The following is a 22,367-nucleotide window of genomic DNA, read 5'->3' on the forward strand; positions in this document are numbered from 1 at the left end:
ACATAGGAGACAGTGCAGAAGATCAGTTCTTTCTAGCAGACATCAGCAGCACTCGTGATCAGACATGATCATCTTTTCAAGCAGTGCCATCTCCACAGCAACATGTGACCGTGCTGTGCAGCCAAGCCTCCCTCACGTGGCTGTGAAAACATCTTCCCCTTTTCCTTCCCATTCTGCAGATGACAACAGGGAAACAGTAAAAGTGTAGAAAATTTGTTTAAAAATACATTGAGAAATGCATCAGGGAGCTGCAGGGTTTGGATTCTAACAGGTAATTCTGCTGTGCTCCAATATCAATTTAAGCTAGCCAGCGTGGGGACGTAAAACCCAACAGCATTACCCACAGGAAATTCCCGTGCCAAACAAATCTATTTTCTCTCTTCATTCACAAAGTTGTGTACTTAAAGCACCTGAGATTTTAAACAAGAGACAGCCTACACATTCCCCTCTTCCCTGTTTACCCCAGTGGGAGTTCTGCACATGGGACTGTTTTTGTTTTTCTGCCACCAGCAATCGCACACTCAGCCTTGAGGGCACTGCCTGCTGGCACTGAGCTGACTGCAAGAGCATGGGAACAGCCAAAGATCACAGCACAGTGAAAAGCAGCCCCACACACACAGGCCTAATGAAGCAAGCAGCTATTGCTGCAGCTGTTGGGAACTCTGCTCTACCTTAAAGAAAACTAATAGGCCATGAATGTGAAAACCAAAATCACACCATGGGAGCTGGGAATAACCTATCTTGAGAAACAAAGCCCAGAAAAGAGCACCTCTAAACAACACCAGTATGGGCCCTCCTCAAAGATGCACCAAGAAGGAAACAGACACCAAGAAGGCAAGCAAGGACTGATGAACACAGCAGAGAAAGTCTGGAGTCACAGGGCCAGCAAGCTAGAGGCTGCGAAGGGACTATTACTTTATGCTACCAGTCCTCAGATGTCTGGCTGCTACAACAGCAAGCAACTTGATTCACTCTCATAAAACAGAGGGCTCTTAATGTTACTCCTCTTAATTCTCTAAGGCAAAACCACAGGCATGATTCATAATGAAACAGCAGCTGGAAAATGCATTACATTTGCAGATAAGGCAGCTGGGGAAGAACTTTACTTTTAGAAGATGGATGAATTGCAGCAGGACATGAAGCTGCTCAGGGAAGCAGCACACCAACCCGTCCATGTGATTATAACACAGCTACAACATATAAAAAAGCATTTCGTAAAAACTTTATTTGAAACACAGCATGATTCCATGACCATAACTGTCACAACATTCAGTTTTACAGTTTGTACAACAGGACAAGTATTTTTACACATGCATCCCCTCGCCATGTTTATTTAGTTATCAAATGAGTTGAACAGGAACAGGAAGCATTCACCTCTAGGAAGAAACTTTGGCATGTATACAACTGGACAGTTCAAAGTAAACAGTGGTAGATTCAAATCAGAAAGAGATGCACATTGCTTTGCCTTCGCTTCACAGCATCTTTGATAGGGAGCAAACTCACCAGTATTATTCTCTAGTTAATACAAAAAAGAGCTTTCTTTTCAGTCCAGAAAGCCCTGTTAAGGGACAAGAAGTGTTAACAGAGATGCAGAAACTAACTCTTAGCTCAAAAACTGCCAGCTTTAAACAGTTTAGGCCACAGCTATTTTGCACTCACTGGTTCAGTCACAGACAGAACAAAACTTTCAACGGATTGCTCACATTACTGAACTGCAGCACCAGGCACACCTGGCAGTTTGGACTTTGGAACAGAGTGAGCATCGTTGGCTCAAAGGTCTTGTGGCATTGCTGGAGTGTAAAAGTAAAGGAAAAGAGAATTTGCACTTGTGTCCATCCATCTTCTGTCTTGAATTCATCACTGCTATACATACCTACCAAATTCATTAAAAAAAGGAAAACCATTTGCAAGGCATTTCCTCCCAGCACACAGCAGGCAGTACTTCTGTTACAAAAAATAAAGTCAACCAATGGAAGGATCCCTCAATCGTAAGGAAAAGCAAGCCTCCTTTGAGAAGAACTACGTGCAATTCTTCAAGAACTTACAAAAAACACAGCATGGTTACAAATTCTCCAGAACTATTACAATTAACAGATTTTAATTAGTACCAGTTAAAAAAAAAAGAAACGCCTGAGCTTCTAAGCAGGAATAACTAATGGGGATGTAAATTTTGCTGCAATTTCATTATTGCTTTGGAACAGACAGTGCTTGAGTCACATGAACACCACCCTCCCTTCCGATGCACACAAACATCATAGCGCCTAGCTCCACAAAGTCCTCCAGCAATCAATGCACAAACACATCACTGTTACACTTCTGTGACAAGTTAGGGATCCAAATCTGACAGAACTGCGGTGCAGTAGGGCACAAGTGGCAGGAGTATAGGCATGAATGGCAGAGACACAGCAGAGGAACACAAGTCAGACTCATACTCACTACTTCTTATTCCGAGGCTTTAACTCTTCTGCTGCATTTCGCAGAAAAATGTAGTTTTTCTTTTGTGGATTATAAAATTCGTGACCCTAAAAGAGAAAAATCATCTCTGTTTACTCTCTTCAAATGAGACAGTATTACCTTAAAACACAGGAATATGAATATCCCATTAGCTTTGTTTATTGAGATACACTCTTGAGGGCTTTCAGGTCAGGTTATCAAGCAACAGCACTGGATTATGAACAGCTCACCAGATGAGTAACTACAAGAATTGTGTAGAACTACTGAAGCCCAATGCACAACTTGAAACTTATCAGATCTACTTTATAGGAACAGATACAGAAAACAAACCTAGCATCTACTGGTGAACAGATCCAAAAGCTACTTTGGTACACACACACGTATCATTGCAGCCAAGCTGAGTACCTAGAACAGAATAATTCAGCTGCCAGTGTCTAACAAAGTTATTTTACTCTGTACAGCACTCTAAGGACTAGACATTAAGAAAGGAAATCAAATTTTGACTCTTTGGGACATGTGACAGAGCTCATTTGTGCTGTTTCTGCATTTGTTGAAGTAAAAAATGCAATGAATATAATTCTCAAATTTAAGAGTGTGAGCTACAACAGAAAATTAATACTTTCCTGTTGTTGCAATCCCATTAAAAGTCAGCTACAACTGTCCCCTTCATAAACTATTAGAAGAACTGATCCTCTGCCTCATTGCTTTTTCATGCTCTCGCACCTAGAGGAATTCTTGTTGAGTCAAGTTTTATCCAACTGCAGCTAAAAACCATACTGAAGAACACTGCTCCAGTGTTAGAATTCATCATTTTTCTGCCTACAGTGACCACTGTGAATTTTCTTGCATGGCTATGAAGTTAGAAAGCCTCTGTTACTACCTACAAAGAACAGTGTGATAGGATAATCATCTTAGTCATTGAGTACAAGAGTGAATATGGGTTTAAACCTCTCTTACCTTTGACCAGTCATAACTGGAAGCATATGCAAATATATTCCCATTATGGTTGAAGCAACAAGCAGATATTGGCTGGTCAAGTTGTTCTGATGTTTTTAGCTTTGTTCGAGCATCTTTATCCCAAAAGCTGAATCTGCCATCAGATCCCACTGTTGCAAGAGTACCATGGACAGGATGAAATGCTATTCCATTTACCTGCAGAAGCACACAGAATGCTAAGTACAACAGCACACTGATGCAGACAATTGGAACAAAACACATGCTGAATCCTGAGAGTAAATACATAAGAAAGGATTTTTGCAACTAGAGATACCTCTTGTTTTCAACAGTGTTTTACCAGATACATTCTTGAAACTAGGCACTGGAACAAGAACACCTTTACTGTAGCACCTAAATATTAAACGGGCAAGCCATTACACAACGTAATGAGCACTGGCTCAAAATCAGCAGTAACAGCAAGATTAACAAGTTTTATCTCCACAAAAAGGATGAAATGAGTAACTAATCTGACTTCTGTTTTAAAGAAAGTGCAAAGAACTGCTTTTCATCAAAGCACGACAGTGACTGCACTTTAAGCAGAGACCAACACAACTTCTACCCGAAGCTGAAGGAAAATCAGTAACTCATAGCAGGTTTCACGTTAAGAACTTACATTTTCCTACACATATGAGCTAGACTTGTAAGCTCAGAACTTACAGCATAGATATCCTGAGGTGCTGATGTGTTTGTTCCATTGGAGCGATGACATTTGAAAGTGAAATTATCTTTTGCACTAAAAAACAACAACAACAAAAAAGAGGTGGGTTTTTGTTCATGTTCTTCATTGCAAACTGAGCAGTCAAGAATGATTTAAAAAGCAATACTCACGGATTCGGAGGGTTGATATAATGAATTGCTACTCTTCCTTCAATACTTCCAAGGGCGAATCCTGTAGGTTTGTTCACTTTGTCTTTAAAAATAGCAACACAGCGATGCTGAATTTGAGAAAGATACAGAGTATTTTAGACAGAAACGTGAGGGCCACATTTTCTCAACGCTGCTTTGCATTGCTCCATACAATGATGCAAAGTAAAGCACACAGAAAAGATCAAGAGGCAGATCAAATTCTATTGAGAATTGGGGGCATATTGCTTACATTTGTAAATCTTTATCAAGATCAGCAATAGGAATTTCTCCAACAGAAAATAAAGTCCATATACTTAATCACTCAGGTGAAGAAAAGACCCAAAACATTATGAAGTCCAGACAATATGCATTTAGAAGACCTCACAGAAGTCCATTTCTGCTCTGATATTAATGAAATATTGGCAGCTCCACCTTCTCAGAATAAGTATTATCACCATACTCATAGACTATAACCATTTGCAAAGTTTCAAACAACCAGAAAGAAACAGTCTGAGTTCAGCACACTCGGTATCTTCTAAACCCTCTCACAAAAGCCCCACATAGAACAGATCTGCAGGGCATGACAAAGCTCAGTTTAAATACTGAGCATACAGGTAAAGAGATTTACGTACAGCAGTAATAACTTTGTGATTCTTATGTAAAGAAAAGACAAAAAATTGCACTTATTTCTATAAAGAAGGCTTCTGAAATTACTTGTGCTTCACATACAGCAGCTTCAGATACAGAAAGATGGATGAGGGAGGAAGGAAAAAGGTAATGCCAAAACACTTCTGTTGAACTCAAAGAGCGTACCAAGGAACTCCTTTCAGTCCCTGCAGTCCCACCACAGGGAGCAAACAGACTCCAAGATGCAGGAGGGGGCAATTTATTTTAGTACAGCAACACAATAAACATCGAAGTAGGACATGTGCCATACCAAAGAAAAGCACTCCACCTTTGAAATAATCTGCTCTTTTCATCAAGAACCGCACACACAATTTCAACAGTCTGTACAAATGCACTCATACCAAATCCAACTATTTACCTGGTGTTTAAGAGGTGACTCTATTCTTCTAAACTCAGACGGTTGGTTCTCTAACTGATAAACTATCAAACCCCTTTCTGCGGTGGCCACAGCAGCCATAGGATGAACCTAGATGAGGTTACAGAACAGGTTGGAAGAGAGGCAGTTGTGTTCATAGCACGACAGAGAACTCTACTTGTTATTTTGCAGAAATCCCTGAAGAATTTTACAGCATCATTTCTCCCTGGGGAGGTGAGAAGAGTTCACCTGTACGCAAATCTCCCAACAAAACAAATCAGCTCTCCACTGCCACTGAGAGCCACACCAAAGCCCCCTCATTATTACATGATTTTTCCAATGTGAATTCCAGCAGCAGTATTCAACCTCATCTGCAAATAAGGGAAGGCCAGTCCTACTGCTAATTTGTCTTTGGGATGGTGCAGGCATGCCAAGCCTACTTTTCTTTCCACAGGTCTGATCAAGAACATCGTGATCACTCAGAGATCAAATACTAACAGCCAGCACTTAGTGCAAACCTACAAAACCCCCAAAGACACCCACTCCACTCACCCCGTTGACACTACTTTACTACACATCATGGCTTACCACATCTGCACAGTAACATCTTTCAGGGAGCTGCAGTGTCATCATAGGCGTTGGTGAACGGGTATCCCAGAACTGATGGAACAAAACCAAAACAAACACAGGCTCAGAGTCGAGCAAGCAGTACCAAGCTGTGTCATTCCCGTTACAGTCAGACACTACAACTCCCCATGAAGCAGGGCTACATTTATCTGCTTCTGTAGCAGCGTGTTTAAGGAAATATTTTCACTCACATAAATACTGTCAGGAACAGACTGTTAGCACGCTCTGCACCCACTTGTTCAGGTAAAAGTCGTACCTTCAAAGTTTTATCCCAGCTTCCTGTCATCACACAGCTGTAATTTGGTGCTTTAATCCAATGGATAGTCTTCACAGGAGCATCATGCTGTAGAAGAAAATAAAAAAGAAAAAAAAAACTAGGGCAATAACTCACATTCCTTGTTATCCCCCTCATGTGTTTGAATATATTTACGCTTCAAAATCATTCAAGAAAATCTCTCTCATATTACTACCTACCTCAGAAGCACTAAACATTAGCATAGCTAACAAAGGTAGCTTTTAATCAAAACAGAAATTCACAATAGCTTGGGACTTACTTGTGCAATCTGAATAGCCTGATTACTGTTGAGATCCCACATTTTGGCAGTTTTATCACAGGAAGCAGTAAATACTTTACTGCCATCCTGAAAAACAAAAGAAAACCCAAGAGATTAAAATATCTGCATCAGAAAATTGTCAAGTCTTACTCTCCTCCACTACGATAACAGTAATGTAACACATACAGGCACTGCAAGACAAACTGAAGTTTATTTAGGGTTATGATTAAATATCATTGCTTATTTTTAAACTGAAACATACATCACTCCAGCAGCCATCTAGTACAGGCCCCGTGTGCATCTGCTGAGCCTTTGGGATCGTCTGCCCATTATCCTGAACTTCCCAGCAGCGAACCTGGAACAGGAGACACGTATACAGATGTGACACACAGAAGTAACACTACAGAGATACAAGACTTCTCATCCTGACGATTTCTCACCTTGAAGATCCCAACCTCACTTAATCCAATCCAATTGTGAACACTGAGCTCTTTTTCAGAGCTACTGAGACCCTATTTCCTCTGGCTACGCTCCCTTCACCCACACTCAGCCCCCAACTTCCATTCCACTTCCTCATGTAGCACCCTGCACTGTTCTCCTACTGAACACGGGAGCCAGGAATGAACTGCTGCAGGCCACAAGGCCAGAATGGTTAAAACCTGCACTTGTGTTTCAGTCCTACTCTCTCTCTTTGCTGGTTCGTAACATGCACTTCAATCCCAACAGAAATTTCAGTAAGGCTGTAAAAGCCTCTGAGACAAACCTGTCAAACCAGCTAAGATTTATCTGCATTCACGGTTCTTCCACTGTGCAAAGATGTCAAAATAACAAAAACTCAGCATAAAATATATTGATTACACATTCTGAGCTGAAACAAAAGTAGGTAGAGGAATGACTAACGTGAGATCACAACTCAACACTCAGCTGAAGCTGCTGTGTCAAAGATCTTAGTGCCAAGGCATTAAGATGCACATTTTGCAACTGCAAAGAGGAAGACTTTCAGTTCCATGGCATTAAGCTTTAAGGACCACATTTTGCATTTCAGGCACTGACGCTTTCACTTTGTTCATCTGTGTGACTGTGGGTACTCACATCATTTGCCCACGATCCTGCGATAAGGAAATTGCCCGGCAGCGTTGGTGGACTGAATGCTAAACAAGATATGCTGTCATCAGGCGGAGACGTTACTTCAATATCCTATACAAAAACAAAGGACACCATAAAATTAGCCACATTTGGGAACAGCGTCGCTGAAACCTTTACCTCTCCGGGGCGTCAGGGTGCACTGCTGCGACACACGGGAACACAGCAGAACGGGCAGGGCTTCCCACGGGGCTCTCGCACGCGCCTTCATTGGGTTGTGGTTATCCGCCGTAGTGCTGCCGAACATGCTGGTACCGCCGGTACCGAACCCGGAGGTGGACCCGAACAGACTCATCCTCGCTCTGCGAACACGAAAGCGGCACAATGAGAACAGCGCGCGGTGTGCAGCCGGGGTGCGACGAAGTACGCCATGCCGAGAACCTCGCGCCCTTCCCGGCAGAGCCCCGGCATGGCCTCGGGCACCGCGTGCCTACGGGCCGGCCGACGAGCAGGCCGGCACGGCGGGCGGGCGGGGCAGCGCCACGCCGCGGGCTCCGCTCCGCTACCGGCAGCGAGAGGGACGAGACCGCCGCGAAGCGCGATCGCTCAGGAGCCCACCGGAATCACCGAGAGCGGAGCGACGCGAGGCCGCGCGAGGGCTCCGGGTACCGCCCGGCCCGGCCCGGCCCGGCCCTCACTCACCGAGCACCGAACGCCGCCTCCCGCAGTACGGCCGTGCGGAGCGCTGCGTGCAAGGCAGGCCGCGCCTCTCCGCGCAGGCGCCACGAGCGGCGGGGCGGTGACAGCGCATGCGCACTGGCGGCGGGGGCGGGAGGGGGCGGGGCGGTACCGCGCGGTGCGCGGTGCGCGGGCGCGGGCGGCTCCGCGCGTTCACCCTCAGCGCGCTGCAGTGCGGCGCAGCCCGAGGAGCTCGTGGGGTTACCGTGGCAGTCCTCATGTAGCTACGGGCACAGGCAACCCTCACCTCGTTACAGTAACACACCGACCAAGATGCTGATTCGCACTCCTTCATTTCTACACTTTTTTTTCTAAATGTAGTCAAGAAAATAAATCAAGGCAAAGAAAAGCAGCTCGTTGCCAGACGGGAATTCATATCCATCCGCGAAATTGCAATTTGTTTGGTAGATACACTCTGGAAAGATAATCTGATGAAAGAGAAGTTAAAACTTGGATTTCAGCCTTCATTTTAGATGCTGCCATAATTTCCAGCTGAAAAAAAAAAAAGAAAAGAAGAAGAATGAATCAGTGTGTGACGGTGTAAGAGCCAGACCCAGCAGCAGGGAGTTATTCGGGGATTACACCTGCTGGATGTGCACGTTGAGCTGCAAGGTTAGCGTTACAGAAGTGGTGCTGTGAAATCCTTATCACTGAGCTGAGGCTCATCCTGTGTTTGTGCACCTCACAGGGCCACGAGACATTGGCACAGTGCATCTGGGCAGGAAGGGGGAAGCACACAGTACTTCAGAAATCAGTAGAGCCTCAGGTACAGCTTCAGATCGTTAGAGGACCGGTGCCAGGACAGCTTCAAAAGCTGCCAGTGCTGGGCCCTGAACCACTGAGTTCCAGTGACCTGGGCAGACAGTGTGCATAGACTTTCTCAGTCGTGTCTTTGTTTACTGTCATAAAACCCTTCATGCCCTACTAAGAGTTTATAAGAATAAGAAGGGACAGGATTGCAGGTGTTAGGAGCAGGAAACCACCAGTTTATACATACCTCTTTTTTCCACATTGGCTGATGAGCCATGTAAGGTCTCTTCTGTAAACTTGCTAACTTATTTTCATCTTGCTTTGTAAATGGAATCAGGACATCTTTCTGTATATTTAACCTGAAAAGTAAATAAAGTTATTAGATTTTCTCATATAGCTCAGAAGTACTGATCCTCAGTGAGTTCCTTATAAGCCAAAATAATGGATGAGAACAGAGAACAGTAATAGATTTAAGTGTCAGATATCAGTTTTGGTGCTGCTGCTTTGTTTGTTTGATGAATTAAGTCGGATTTTATTTACTATGGAAGAGAAGAAGGCTTTCTTTCCTTTCGGGGAATAACTAACCTCTTGATATCAGATGGAAGGAGGCCAAGCCACTTTATGCACGGAACGGTGAGTTGGTGAGCCTCAAAAGACATTGACTAGAACAAGAAAAGCCAGCTGTAACATCCAGCAATCAGAACTTTACAGGAGGAGAGAGTGCAACTGGAGCTTACCAAACCCCATTACTGAGAACAGTTTCTCTTTTATGGCTTCAGCCATGAGAGGTTAAAGTCTGGTCCATTTTAGCCTGATCTAGTCTGAATAGTTTTATTTTGTTCTCTGTCCTTTTTATTTTGTTTTTGTCTGTTTGTTTGCAGTCAGCGTGAGTTTGATTGCCAAACAAAGCCGAAGCCAGGAGAAACAGTAGCAGCTACAAGTGCCAATTCCTGATCTTCCTGCTGTGAGTACCACGTTACATATGATCAGTGAATTTCACCAGGTAAGATTATCAGAAACCTGGTCATTTATTTTAATCTTGGAAGACACTGTTCTATGAATTTACACACATTTCTGGGAGGGCTGAAATCCTGACAGATCACCTGAGAACGCACAGCTTGTTTCCACAGAGGGCCCTGAGGCATGTGTTATGAGATCCTACACTGCCATTTTCCAGAAGGTGGGTTTTGTTCACTTGTTTGTTTGTTTTCTTTAGATGTTCTTTCTCTATCACCCTAGCAAACTGTTTCTGCTCTCTGCCACCTGCCTGCCTTCCACACTGTCTTTCTTTACGTATTCTTTTAGCGACCTAACACTTGGTTCCCTTTGCCTCTTCCTCCATAATATTCCACACTAAAATATGTATCCATACACAAATTCTCACCCTAAACTAAAACCTTTACCAACACAGTGAGATTCTTTGGAGAACCACACCGTGTACCCGTCTCACAAGTTATGTCCTTTTCCTCCCCAGCTCCTTCCAGCCATCATTTGTCTTCTAAAGCAGAAAGAAAGCAAAATGCAGAATGCTTTCATATTTGGCTTTCCAGAAAACTGTTTGTGCAGCAGGAAGAAATGGAAGTACAGTAAATGAAACACCTGACATTATCATCCATTTTCCTTTTGTTACAGGAAGAAGCTCTTTTTGCAGATACACAAGACCTATAAGTGGTGCCTGTGTTCAAAGGAAGTATGAAGAGGTAGTAACCATTCTAACCCATCATACATCCAAACTTCAAGAACTACAAGAACTACAGAGCAATGTATTGGAATGAAAATGATACTCACCACGGATCCATACTTGTAGATACACATTATTTCTACACCTGCATTGAAGAATACCTGTTGTCAGTTATCTGCTATCTTCTCACTGGGAATGCTTATGAAGACTGCATTAACAATCCACTTTTATGGCATAACAGTTGTGGCACTATGATTAGTGAGGATCTTTGTGGTTTATAATTACTTTTAGAGCATGTCAGAACAATCAGAGTTTGAGCACTGTATGTCACCTTTATATAGTCAAGTGTTTCATACTGTTAGTGCAGTCATTTCAGAAACAAGGATAATCAGCTCTTTTACACATCGTCCCACATCTGTCAGGAAAATTGCCTTCTGTTTTTAACCTGTGTAATCCATGTATATTAACAGTATTGCTTTGGGCTGATATTTCTCCTTCAGCAGCGATCTCCCTAATTTCAGCTGGTTTCAGTATAGATATATGGAGAGAACTGCTACATTGGTGTAAGTCAATCTGCTGCTTCAAAGAAATCTCACACTCACTGCTGATGTAATAGAGCAGCTCCAGTGAAAACATCCAGAACGTGTCTTATCTGTATTACTACAAAGATAGTTTGAGGTGTTTTCATCTTTACCACTTCAGGTCCTCATCAAGAGCCAGATTTGTTCCTAAAGCACAGTGACAAATTCAGCTCCACTGGAGAAAATTATAGCAACTGCAGTGAGTATGTACCTTCTTAAAGTGGATTATAGGAATGTTCTGTACTTAGCTTGGTCAAAATTTCAGTTACAGTCTGAGAAGTGGAAAGTGCTCACAGAAGAAAACCACCCAGCTGTGTACTCAGCTTTTGTTAGAACACCGTATGCTCTGGCTAAGTTAGCTCTGTTCAGATATTCCTAGGACCTCCTGAGACTTCTAATAGTGTTCAAGTGCATAACTCATTAAAATCAGCAGGTTGTAAAATTGCACGATAGTTACTTCCATTTTTAGGCCCACAGGTACTTGGAAAATCTAACTCCAATCCAAAGCTGCAAATTCTATAAAAAAAAATCTTTCTCTTTTTCAGGTACAGTGTAAGGTGTTATTAAGACCTCAGGGAACAGCCAATGGTCACAGATAGTAAGGGCATATTCAATGTGGGCATGACAGTGCTGATATCTTGGTTAAATTTCCACGTCTACATGCATTCTGCATAGATCAGGATCATTCCAATTCTGATTCCCTGTCTATGTCATCCCGTAAAAGTGCAAAATGAGACTCAAAGTAAATCCTGCTCTCTTCTTACATTATAGAACCTCTACAGACTTACCGTGTGGATCTGCATCCACGAGGGTGAAAATTGGAACTTGAAACGTATCCCACAGCTTTCTGACCAGAAGTCGTGTATTAAGATCTGGTATACCTCTTCCCTAAGGAAACAAAATAAAGCAGACAGTTTTAAATGAATTAAAACAACATCTGGCTCCATATCTGTTTACATTTGCCATGTAAAACGAGCAAAGAAAACGCCTGCAGAATTCCTGCAGCAGCCCTTAAGCATTAAAAGGAAACGGACACTTTTTTTCTTCTCGGAGGTGTTTGTGGCACTAAAGAAACAATGTGAAACAAGGCACAAACGGTGTGCTACACAGTATAAATGCTTGTCTCTCTCAGGTGCCGGACTAAGTTCGCTCACTGCCCAACGCTTTGTCCAGAACATGCAGGTAAGAATATTTACACATCCCTCCAGTTCTTAATTAATGAATTAATTCTCCAAGCTTCACCAGTACAAGCTCTTTTAGTATAAAAATATATATATTTGTATTTCACTTGGGCTTGCTAAGTTCAGGATCCTGGAGGACAGAAGATTACTCAAAGTCAGGTCTTTCTGTGCCTTTGCAGCACCTGGATGAGTTAGGTAAGCTAGTGGGCACTAAGCAGTATAATAAATCAGTATGAATATAGTAAGATATACTATTTTATTACTGTCTTTTGACCAAGTTTGGGCACCATTATGAAGCATCTTGTAAACTCTTACATGTAAGTGGGCAATGCAAAATGTAAGCTACATACCGTAATCATTATACATGGGGCTGATTTAATGCAGAACTCATCATCCAGGAGTCTCTGAAAAGTTGCATCTTTTTCTACAATTAATATAAATTTGGCATGTGAGTATAAATCTTTGATGTTAAGGCTACCTGTGTGTAAAACAGTCCGTCACACCAATCAATTCAGTCTGAACGTTCTAAAATAGTGATTCTGGAGCCAAAAGCAGCTCGTGACTCAATTTCAGAGCCAACAGGCAGAGAAAAAATTACCAGAACATTGTTTAACTTGGAATATTCTTTGTTTTTACTTTATTTTTTTAGTCTACAATGAGAGTTTCTGCTCAAAGGATACTTTTGATTCCTTGAACATTAGATGGCACAGTAACAGCCTAAAACAAGAAAAAGAAAATCAATCATTTATGGTAGAGAAAATGATACATTCTACAATAACAACGTTAGGTAACGAAGGACACCATTACACCCTAAAACAACCATTCATCTCCTAATATACAAGATGAATCTTGACATTTTCACTGCTTTATAAATACATTCAACCACCTATGTCCTGCTCTATTGCATGCTTTTCTAAAAGTGCATCTGTGCTGCTGCCACAGAAGATCATTCAGCGTATGGGCTTTACAGAGAAAACAATGTCCTGATTCATTTTGTATCTCTTTTGGCCAGGACAGAAGTCAGCGTGGTGCCAATTTAAGATTGCAAATGTAATCCAGGTTTAAAGCATTTGGGCATTCACTTTGGAAGACCATTTAATCCTTTCTTTTATTAACCTGTAACCTGCTTTTATAACTATATTGCTGCAACAGTTTAAGGCACGGTAATGTTTACTTTACATCTCATATTTAGGATAGGGTCAATCTGGCAAGCATGTGGATAACAGAGCAGGAACTGGAGGAAGAACTTGGCAAAAGAATGTGTCTATATTGAAGTGTGTGGTCTGTTTTTATTTCTGACTGCTAAATCACCTCTGGTGCCAACAAATAAAACCATGAAGAGCTGTAGAAGAGTATTAACAACAGGGGTCTTCACGCTTTGCTTAAAAACAAAGTATGATGGGCAGCTGAAGTAATCTTCCCATTTGGAAGTGACTGGATTGAGCTTACAATGAGCATGTTTTTCAGGAACTCATGACCACAGTCAGCAAGTTCTGCTTCCACTTCATAATCTGAACAGCGATAGCAATCAGCTCTTGACTGCTTATACAGCTGTGGTTATAAACATCTCTATAGCTCAGTATCACCTATGATAACATCAGTTGACAATACAAACCCTTCTAATGCTTGCAAGTCCTGTATTAGTGATATTCTGAGACTAAATAGCCTGATATTATATTCTTTGACTTTAGTTGTACGTTACTGGGCATGTGATGAGGATATTACCTTTTATGCTAACAGTATTATTATCCAACTTGTGTAAATGAGAACACAGTTCAGGTCCAGAAATATAATTAATTCTCTAACAATTGTTGCTCAGTTTAATCCTACTTCTGCATTGTTGCTACTAAAGAAGTTAGGTAGGGTTAGTGTCAGGTCTGTTTAATAAATGTATGTAGCAACCTGAGCTACATGAAGGACAGGGTATCACACAGAGGCAGTTGATCCACGTAGCTCCTTTCCAAATGCAGCTATTCTATTTATTCTAATTACTGTTATTGTTACATAATACATACTGTTGCACCACAGGTACAATTCACTTTTGTACCATCTTCCTCAGTATAACTTAAATTGCCAGCAACAAAACCTCTATTTGTAGATAGCTGAAAAAAATAAAAATAAAATAAGAAGTTGCATACAGTACATTGGAAATTACATGCTTTTATTTTACTGCATTGCATAGGCAATCCAAGAAGCTTCTGGAAAAAAATCTGACTGGTAACAAGCAGTTAAAGGCAGACACCACCTTAAAACACTAAGCAACGTTGTTGACATCTTAGATATAAAGGTAGATTTACAATAAGTTATAGTATCAAATGCATTTGAGTACACAAAAGAATTCTTGTGAAGCATGAGGTACAAGGAAATTAGAAGGTTATATCTCTGAGTCACTTGAAATTTACACTTAAACCCCATGCTACCAAGTTATATAAACTGCTAAGCAGATGGCTGGTGCTCTGAAGATGAAGCCTACCCAGGCAATAGCAAAAGGCCTTTTGATTTTGGCTAGCAGTTTGTGCCACTCTTTGAAGCAAGCAAACTGTGAATTTTCTCTGACGACAGGAACCTTTCAAATGTTATGGTAGAACTTAATCAGGTTTAATTGATATTTCAGCTTAACACACAACCCATTTGATTTGGGAATAATTACAGAGTAAAAGCACTAATCACAAGCCACTTACTATGTGTAGACTTCTTCGAGGTATCTTAAGCATGCAAGAGATTTCATTGATTAAATTGTCCACAACACTCTGGCTGCCAAACAGGAGCGTATCTGAGTAGTATATGTCTCTGTCACAAAAAAAAAACATGTGTCTGTTACTCAATATTGAAAAAGTGATCAGGTTGTCAGAACTCAGCTGAGGGCATGGATGATCAAACCACTGTAAAGCTTTTCACACGGACAAATCTGTTATCTGCAAGAGTTGCATCCCACACTGTTCTCCTGCTAGCATTCTTAAAATACAACTGCATTTGAAATTACAGAAACATCACTGTACCTTTTGGTTGCGTAAGAATTGCTCTGCACCATCTTGTAGATCATAGACAATATCTTGAGCATTAGAGCTGAAAAAATGCAGAACAGATTTATTTTTCTCAATTTTCAGAAATGCACATGCAATAATCTGTATTTATGTTGACCAACATTTGTGTCTCGTACAATAAAATAGTGAAGAAGGAATGTGATCAGTGCACATATTTTAACGTGTTGTGAAATACTGAGTCACTGCTCCACTCAGGACACTCAGTAATTTGTAGCATAGTTAGAAAACAGTATATATAATGGAGCTGAGTGAGGGAATACATGCCCTACTAAGAAATACACTGACTGACATGGCAAGTGAAATGAGCTTCTCGTCTGTATTGCAGGAGTCCTTCACCAGTTGGCTCTTTGAAGGAGAGTGGTGTTTTTCATGTAGGCTTTGTGCATATGCCTTCATCTGATGTTCTGTCAGGCAGGACAGAAGCTGTACAAACCTTGTACAGTTATGTATGATGCAATAGAGAAAAGCTGAAGAGCTTTTCAATAATAAGTTATATTAGTCTTTCACTTCTAATGCACAAGGCATAATTTATTACTTTTACAAAGTTTCAAACTAAAATACAAGAAAAAAAAGTTGAGAATTCTGCTCTGGTACTTACCAAACTTCATTGCTGTTTCAGGGCAGTCACTTCTTATTTTTTTTGTAGTAGAACGTGGTATCATTTGTAGACCTACAGAATCTTTAAATCTGACATATTGCAAACAAATGCAGTGAAACAGTAAGCTTACAAAGGAAGGATACGTAAATGGTTCTATCCAAGATCATTGAGACTAAGACCCCTCTCCTAAAGTCAAGGATGCTCCTTGTATTTTCAGGCTCAATGGACCAGCAATGAACAAAGGGTAGAGGTGTGATTTGTTATTAGTATGCAGTTCAAGACATATATATTATATTATACAGTAACTTTCTGATGCAGAATGTATGAGGAAGTGTAATTATTCGATTTCACAATTGTATGATCTAATTTACGCCCTTAATTTTTTACCAGAATAACTCAATTCAAGTTTTGGAACTTTTGGGAACAAAAATGTGGGGCATCCTCTTCACTAAACAGTTGCCCCATCTAAATGATCTGCACCATCAAATTATTTATCTGAAGGTGCACCTTTCACCAAAAGAGCCAGTGTTTTCTTAGCAGCGTTTCATTGTGGTGCCCTGAGGCATTGTCAGCCTGTGTGCATAGCACTCTTTTCCACGCCAGAGCTCTGTACGTACGGTGAAACGACCATCGTTTTACACAAAGCCACGCCTTGTTTCTCTAAACCTTCCCTTGCTCCACGCATCCTTTGGGTGGCAGACGCAACAAGCGCTGCGGCAGCTCCCGGCCGTTGGCAGTAAGCGCCTTTGTGCTGCAGCACTGAGAAGGCTGTGCGCTTCTCACTGCCCCACTCCCTACATCATATCTGCACAGCGGCACTCAGCTCCCTTAAGGTCAATGGGAACACTTATTTTAGAGAACGCTCTGCCTAAGAACCGAACCCCACGGCCCTCGCAGATAGCTCCCAAGGGACGGGCAGCCCAGCTGTCCTCCCTGGCCTTGCATGGGTCCTGGCAGGGTAACTTTAAATAAAGGACCATCCTGCTTCAGGCCTGGCATTCTCACGGGTTGACCTCATTCCCAGGTAAATCTCTCTCTGGGGATCTACAAATGTTTACGAGGGACATTTCAAACATGAAATCATTCTCTAATTTCTGCTAGTTCCTGCCTAGTTCCAGCTGTGCAGATTGGGTATGGGTAGATGCCTATATAGGGAAGGAAAAAAACAAACCCACTAACTCACTTCTACTTCCTTCTTATTACATTTGGGGACTTTGTTGCTTTTTTTTATATATTTTTATTATTTGCTTATTGATTTGTATATAAACTTCTTAAAATCCCTTCTGTATGAGAGCAGGATGATTGTCATCACTCAATAGAATGCCTAAGTAGGGTTATATTTCTCCACCATAAATAATGCTTCAGCTTTTTAAATTTGACCAGTGTGCCTTATTGTTAATGTACTGTGATGTTAACTTGTTTTTCTTTGAACATTTTCGCCCTATGTGTTCTGATGGCAGGTTACATTTGTTTTCCAAGCCTGGAATGACCATTCCCCTAAGTCTGCTGAAGACAGCAAAGCTTTGTGATGGTATTTTCATTTCACAGACATCGAAGGGACAAGTTTGGTGTCTGTCCTGAAAGCTACAAAATCAAATTTATATTTGTGTCATATTTATTAATATAAGTCAAGACTTTAAAACACAGTACTTACTCTATATTCCTCCAATCTGATCTATTAGCCAGGGTGAGAACTGGTGCTTGTTTTTTGGCCAGACTTTTAAGCACATCTAGAATAACATTTTCTATTGCTTCAAGAACTTCAGAGCTGAGAGAAAGAAAACAATTATGCAGCTCATATGACTTAATACAGTTCTACTTTGTATTTTGATCACCTAAGCCCATCCTTACAGAAATCATGTAATTCAAAACTGCTTCAAAGATGTAAATACATATATATTTCAAAAACTCCTTAGGTTTTGCATTTCTTTCTTCTTAGTTTCCACGTACGATTTGACTTTCCATTCCAGATTCATGACTGAGAGCACAATTAAAAGTACATTTCTATTCAACCCTGAAACCATCAGCTTTTTCACCAGCTGAGCTTTCAGACCAGCTGGCTGCTTTCTGACTAATGATTAATGTTTTACTTCAGATGATGTAATATTGGCCTTGGCTATGACTTGTGCTAAGTTGTTTTTAAATGCTGTAAATTTAAATAATGTTCAACAGTACAAATACTTCCTGTCGTACCATTGCACATTAACCTTTTGATCTGTTGCCCTAAACAAACTGTTAAGGGTTTTAATTATACAAAGGCTTGATCTCAACAGATGCAAAAAAACAGAACCTGCATCTTTCACCTAAAAAGAGCAAGTAACCTTGCAAGTAGATGCATTACATCAAAACTTAAGGCTGCTCTGGGTGTTATGACAGATGCCCTTTATTTTCCTTAGCAATCTGACACCAACATTTCAGCTGTCCTTAACATTACAACTCTGCTGTATGCCGTCCTAAATATGGGTGGAGAGTAGAAAACCAAAAGCAAAAAAAGAAACAAAAACTTACATTAGCACAAAGATGCATCAGCAAAGACTGATTTGGTCCTTAAGTAATCACATCTGCACTGTGATAAAGCAGTACACTCCAAACCCCAGAGCTGCACTCCTAGAGCCACGCACTCCCCATGTCCTGACACAGAGAGCGTGAGCAATCCGTGTTGTATTATCGTTATCCGTTTCCTCTTAAGATACCTCCTAGATATTCCCTGCCTGTCATATCTTCATGATATTCAGCATGTTGTCACTGCTTTCTGCACTGCTCTCTGTAGCTACAAACTGGCTGGGAAGTCTGGAGAGCCCAGCTGTGCTTTGGACAGCCCGAGAGCTGCTCTCTCCTGTGTTTTTGCAGCAGAGTGTGTTTTTCACTTTTGCACAAGCCCATTACCACTGCACCAGCACAGCCCAGTGCAGCATTTCCCAGCTGTTACCTGGGGACGTGGCTGCCATGAGCTGACACGCTGGCTTCCTCAGAGCCATCCTCACTCCCAGCCAGCGCCTCAGCACCGTGCTCCTCCATGGCGGGCACTGCACACACACAACCTCCCTGGAAGGGTTGAAGCTGTTTTAAAGAGACTGCCCTATTAGAAAAGGCTGCTCTAGATCGTAAAGCTCATTCTCTGAAGGGAAACTTCAGGGGCAGCCGTGCAGGGAAAGCAGAAGTTTGCTGCAGGAGCTCGAGTCGAAGGACGGCTTTTCCTGACTGACTGAGGGGTTTTCCCGCCCTTTCTAAGGGGGGAACTGGCTGCGGCCTTTCCCGCCCTGACTGACCGACCCACTGACCCACTGGGACGGACCCACTGGGACGGACTGCATTAGCAGCTGAAGCCAAAATCCCAGTCATCCTCCAGGGTTGCTGTACCTCAGCAGCTGTTTAAGCAAAGCCCTGCAGCACGCAGATCCCTGCAGGCACTAGAATCAGAAAAATGATGGATCAGAAAATGGCTGCGTGGTTCATCAACACTTTTCTCCCCCTTCCTGAGCAATCAGTGATTTTTTTTCTTCCCCCAGTAACAATTTATCTCTTCCTGACAGCTTTCAGTGGCTGGAAGAAAGCCGAAAGCCCCAGTGCCAAGCTGAGAAATCAGTTTCCTTTCCCAAAATGAAATTCATCTTCTAATGAGATCACATATTTAATACTGACCATTTTAAACCCCTTGACTACATCACAGCAACTGACTGACTGAAAGCAGTCATTTTGTGAATATTACTCCTTACACAGGAGATAAATACCTCAAAGGCTTGTCCTTTCTATTGAAAATCCTAGCGAACCCACCACTGATCCACTGATTACATCGCCTTTTGTGCACAGCAGGCACCAACACTGGAAGCTGTGCTGTATCTAGCTCACCGCCAGCAGCACTTCAAAAGTCACCATGCTCAGGCTTGTTGTTAGCCAGGTAGATGACACAGGGCATAAAACGTTGGAGACAGCAGGTTTCTGCTGCTGCTCCATTAGCTGCTGCCTATGAAGCTTTCTTCTCTGGTACTCATGAGAGTAAGCAGTCCAAACCCAGCATGAGTAGGTAATTAAAAGAATCATGCATTGATTTATCTGAGGAAAGCCCCAGGCTATGAAGATACGAACACAAGGTGCTTCAGTTAGCAGAGGCAAGCAGAAGAAAGGGGAAATAATAAATTGAAATGTTCACTTCTTTCATGTTCAGGCTTTTGGCCTTCAGGTACCTTGAGATCACTCCGGAAATATTTATGTAAAAACTCTGTAGTTCTTTCCAACAATTCAACATCAAAATCAACAGATTTTTGTTTGATGTAGAACTGACAACACTATAACTTGCTCCTAGGAACGCATGGCAAATAAAACTGTATATATCAACATGAGAGAAGACAGTTTAATGACTTGTCCCTTCCTCATAGCAGCAAATAGCAACCAGAGAAAAGCAGGACCAAGATTTTCAGTGCTTGTATCCAAATTAACAGAAAAGAAGCAATATATATATACATGTGTGTATGTGTGAATGCATATGTAAAGAAATAAACTAGTATCCAGAACAATAAACGAACAACTATCAGTAATTGAACTAGCAGGTTTACCTCTTAAGGTCCCGTTTAATTATGCATTTTCACTTTATGAGCTCTCTTTAGTAAGAAAATATTTTTTTTAAAAGCAGTTTGATTATAAATGCTGAATGCATTTTTATGTGTGTTAGAGGGAAAAGGACCGGGAAAAGTAACCATAAACCATTATCAAACGCTCAGATGGAAAGAAAAATGTGAAGAAGAGAGGTATGAGGAATGCAGCTGCATCTGAGCTTGCCTTGCTCCTACAAAGACGGGCAGCAGAGGGCACCACAGATGGCACACAGGAGAGCTGCAGCTTCACAGCTTTGATAAAACTGGTACGATAGGTAACTAAAGCTCTGTTTCATAAGTCAGCCTGTATCAATAATTCCCATAAGACTGCCTGCTTTTTATAACCATGTGCTCTTATCAGAACACTCGTGGAGGATGCTCTGCTGTGAAATAGTCTATATGAGATGACTGATGTCGATTTCCAAGAGTGTTCTGTAACTGCAGAAGAGCCTGTCTGGATCAAAAACTATTGTAGTCATTACATGCTATGAATAAAAGAGCAACACAGAGCAAAAATGTGCACATACTTTAGTGCCAAGGTATTAAACTGCTTGATTCTGACTTTTCCTACATAAATCACTGCATCAATAGAATAAATGAAATTACGTTATTTCCTTTTCTTTGTTGCATGCCTTATCAGATGTTTTCTCTTTTTATGTGCAGTTAGATTCCTACAGTAAGCTTACACAATTGCACTGGTAAGTATTTCTCACTGAGGGGTCTGTCTTTACCTCTTTTAGAGGACTGGCTGGCAGACCAGTGGGTCTGGTAGGCGTATTTTGAGTTCACATCAAACAGCACAGGAAATCCAGTACCTCACTCATGCCTAAAACAAAGACAAACTTCTCCAAATTGTAGTGATTCAGTGCATCAGAAGTGTTTGGATCGGAGAGGAGTGTTAAGGGAAGAGATGGAAGCTTAAACACAACAGCAAGAACAGGAAAAATCAAAATCCCAACCGCCCATTTAAGGGCTTATTGGGAGTATGCCTACTACGTTCCAGCAAGCTTCAGCCTCTTGCTGCCTCCCTTGGCTGTGGTGTGGACAATTGCTGGAAGGACAGACATTTCGTGAGCCAGCGGATTTTACTGAGCAAAGTTAGGATGCAACTGGAGCCAGATCTGTCACCTGCCAGTTACACAGAAAGTTACTGATCTTTTTCTAATGAGCAAAGCCCGGAGGAAAAAGGGAAGAACAGAGACAAATAGTCATTCTCTGCTAACAGCTAACAACCTCAAACAGGGTTGCTCCTTCCAGCTATTACGTTAGGGTTCTGGGGGGGGAAAAAAAAAAAAGAGAAGAACTTAGATTTTCAGTTTACCTAGAGAAACACCTGCAGCAATCTGTTCTGCAGGGAATTAAATCACCATGAGAGCAAGTGGGGCTTTCCATTACCATCTCTTCCTGTTGTTTTGTTTTTCAGAAGCAAACTCTAGCTGGCCTTTCTTAAAAAGGAGAAATGATTTTCACCTAATTTCTGTTACAGGGAATTTCAGATCCAACACTTTCTTGTGCATTTAGAAGCAATAATTTATTTTAGGCAGCAGGACAGTTGTCTGAGACAAACACCAAGTGAACAAAATAATGTCTTTTCCAAATT

At 41.6% G+C, this 22,367-nt stretch overlaps 2 protein-coding genes across 2 annotated transcripts; both read right to left on the reverse strand.

Moving 5' to 3' along the window:
* Positions 1-1,465: 1,465 nt before the first annotated feature.
* Positions 1,466-8,322, reverse strand: RAE1 (ribonucleic acid export 1). Its single transcript, XM_065754459.1, has 12 exons — positions 8,305-8,322; positions 7,868-7,964; positions 7,612-7,716; positions 6,782-6,874; positions 6,520-6,606; positions 6,222-6,308; positions 5,927-5,998; positions 5,342-5,449; positions 4,279-4,385; positions 4,108-4,183; positions 3,412-3,606; positions 1,466-2,522 (listed from the first exon to the last, which is right to left on the reverse strand). The coding sequence occupies exons 2-12, from the start codon at positions 7,955-7,957 to the stop codon at positions 2,436-2,438; spliced, it is 1,107 nt and encodes a 368-aa protein (XP_065610531.1). The 5' UTR covers positions 7,958-7,964; positions 8,305-8,322; the 3' UTR covers positions 1,466-2,435.
* Positions 8,323-8,712: 390 nt separating this feature from the next.
* SPO11 (SPO11 initiator of meiotic double strand breaks) lies at positions 8,713-19,193 on the reverse strand. Its single transcript, XM_065754497.1, has 13 exons — positions 19,105-19,193; positions 17,830-17,943; positions 16,176-16,264; positions 15,533-15,599; positions 15,215-15,323; positions 14,549-14,635; positions 13,214-13,250; positions 12,884-12,993; positions 12,141-12,240; positions 10,879-10,916; positions 9,676-9,752; positions 9,338-9,449; positions 8,713-8,832 (listed from the first exon to the last, which is right to left on the reverse strand). Exons 1-13 carry the CDS (start codon positions 19,191-19,193, stop codon positions 8,713-8,715), a joined length of 1,149 nt encoding a protein of 382 aa, XP_065610569.1.
* Between the last annotated feature and the right edge of the window lie 3,174 nt (positions 19,194-22,367).

This window comes from Cyrtonyx montezumae, unplaced genomic scaffold (genome assembly GCF_038088225.1).
Source record: "Cyrtonyx montezumae isolate F1298 unplaced genomic scaffold, pur_monq_1.0 scaffold_9, whole genome shotgun sequence".
Taxonomy (NCBI): domain Eukaryota; kingdom Metazoa; phylum Chordata; class Aves; order Galliformes; family Odontophoridae; genus Cyrtonyx; species Cyrtonyx montezumae.

Excerpts from the sequence above, each read along its gene's own strand:
- RAE1 (XM_065754459.1), bottom strand. The coding sequence starts at position 7,957 with ATGAGTCTGTTCGGGTCCACCTCCGGGTTCGGTACCGGCGGTACCAGC. Across the intron at positions 6,607-6,781 it reads TAGATGGCTGCTGGAGTGAT|GATGGCAGTAAAGTATTTAC; the intron begins GTATGTTTCAGT and ends TTTGTTTTTCAG. Across the intron at positions 4,184-4,278 it reads TATATCAACCCTCCGAATCC|TGCAAAAGATAATTTCACTT; the intron begins GTGAGTATTGCT and ends GTTGTTTTTTAG.
- SPO11 (XM_065754497.1), bottom strand. The coding sequence starts at position 19,193 with ATGGAGGAGCACGGTGCTGAGGCGCTGGCTGGGAGTGAGGATGGCTCT. Across the intron at positions 13,251-14,548 it reads ATTGTACCTGTGGTGCAACA|GCTGTTACTGTGCCATCTAA; the intron begins GTATGTATTATG and ends TTCTTGTTTTAG. Across the intron at positions 10,917-12,140 it reads CGTGGATGCAGATCCACACG|GTGTAGAAATAATGTGTATC; the intron begins GTAAGTCTGTAG and ends TCTTCAATGCAG.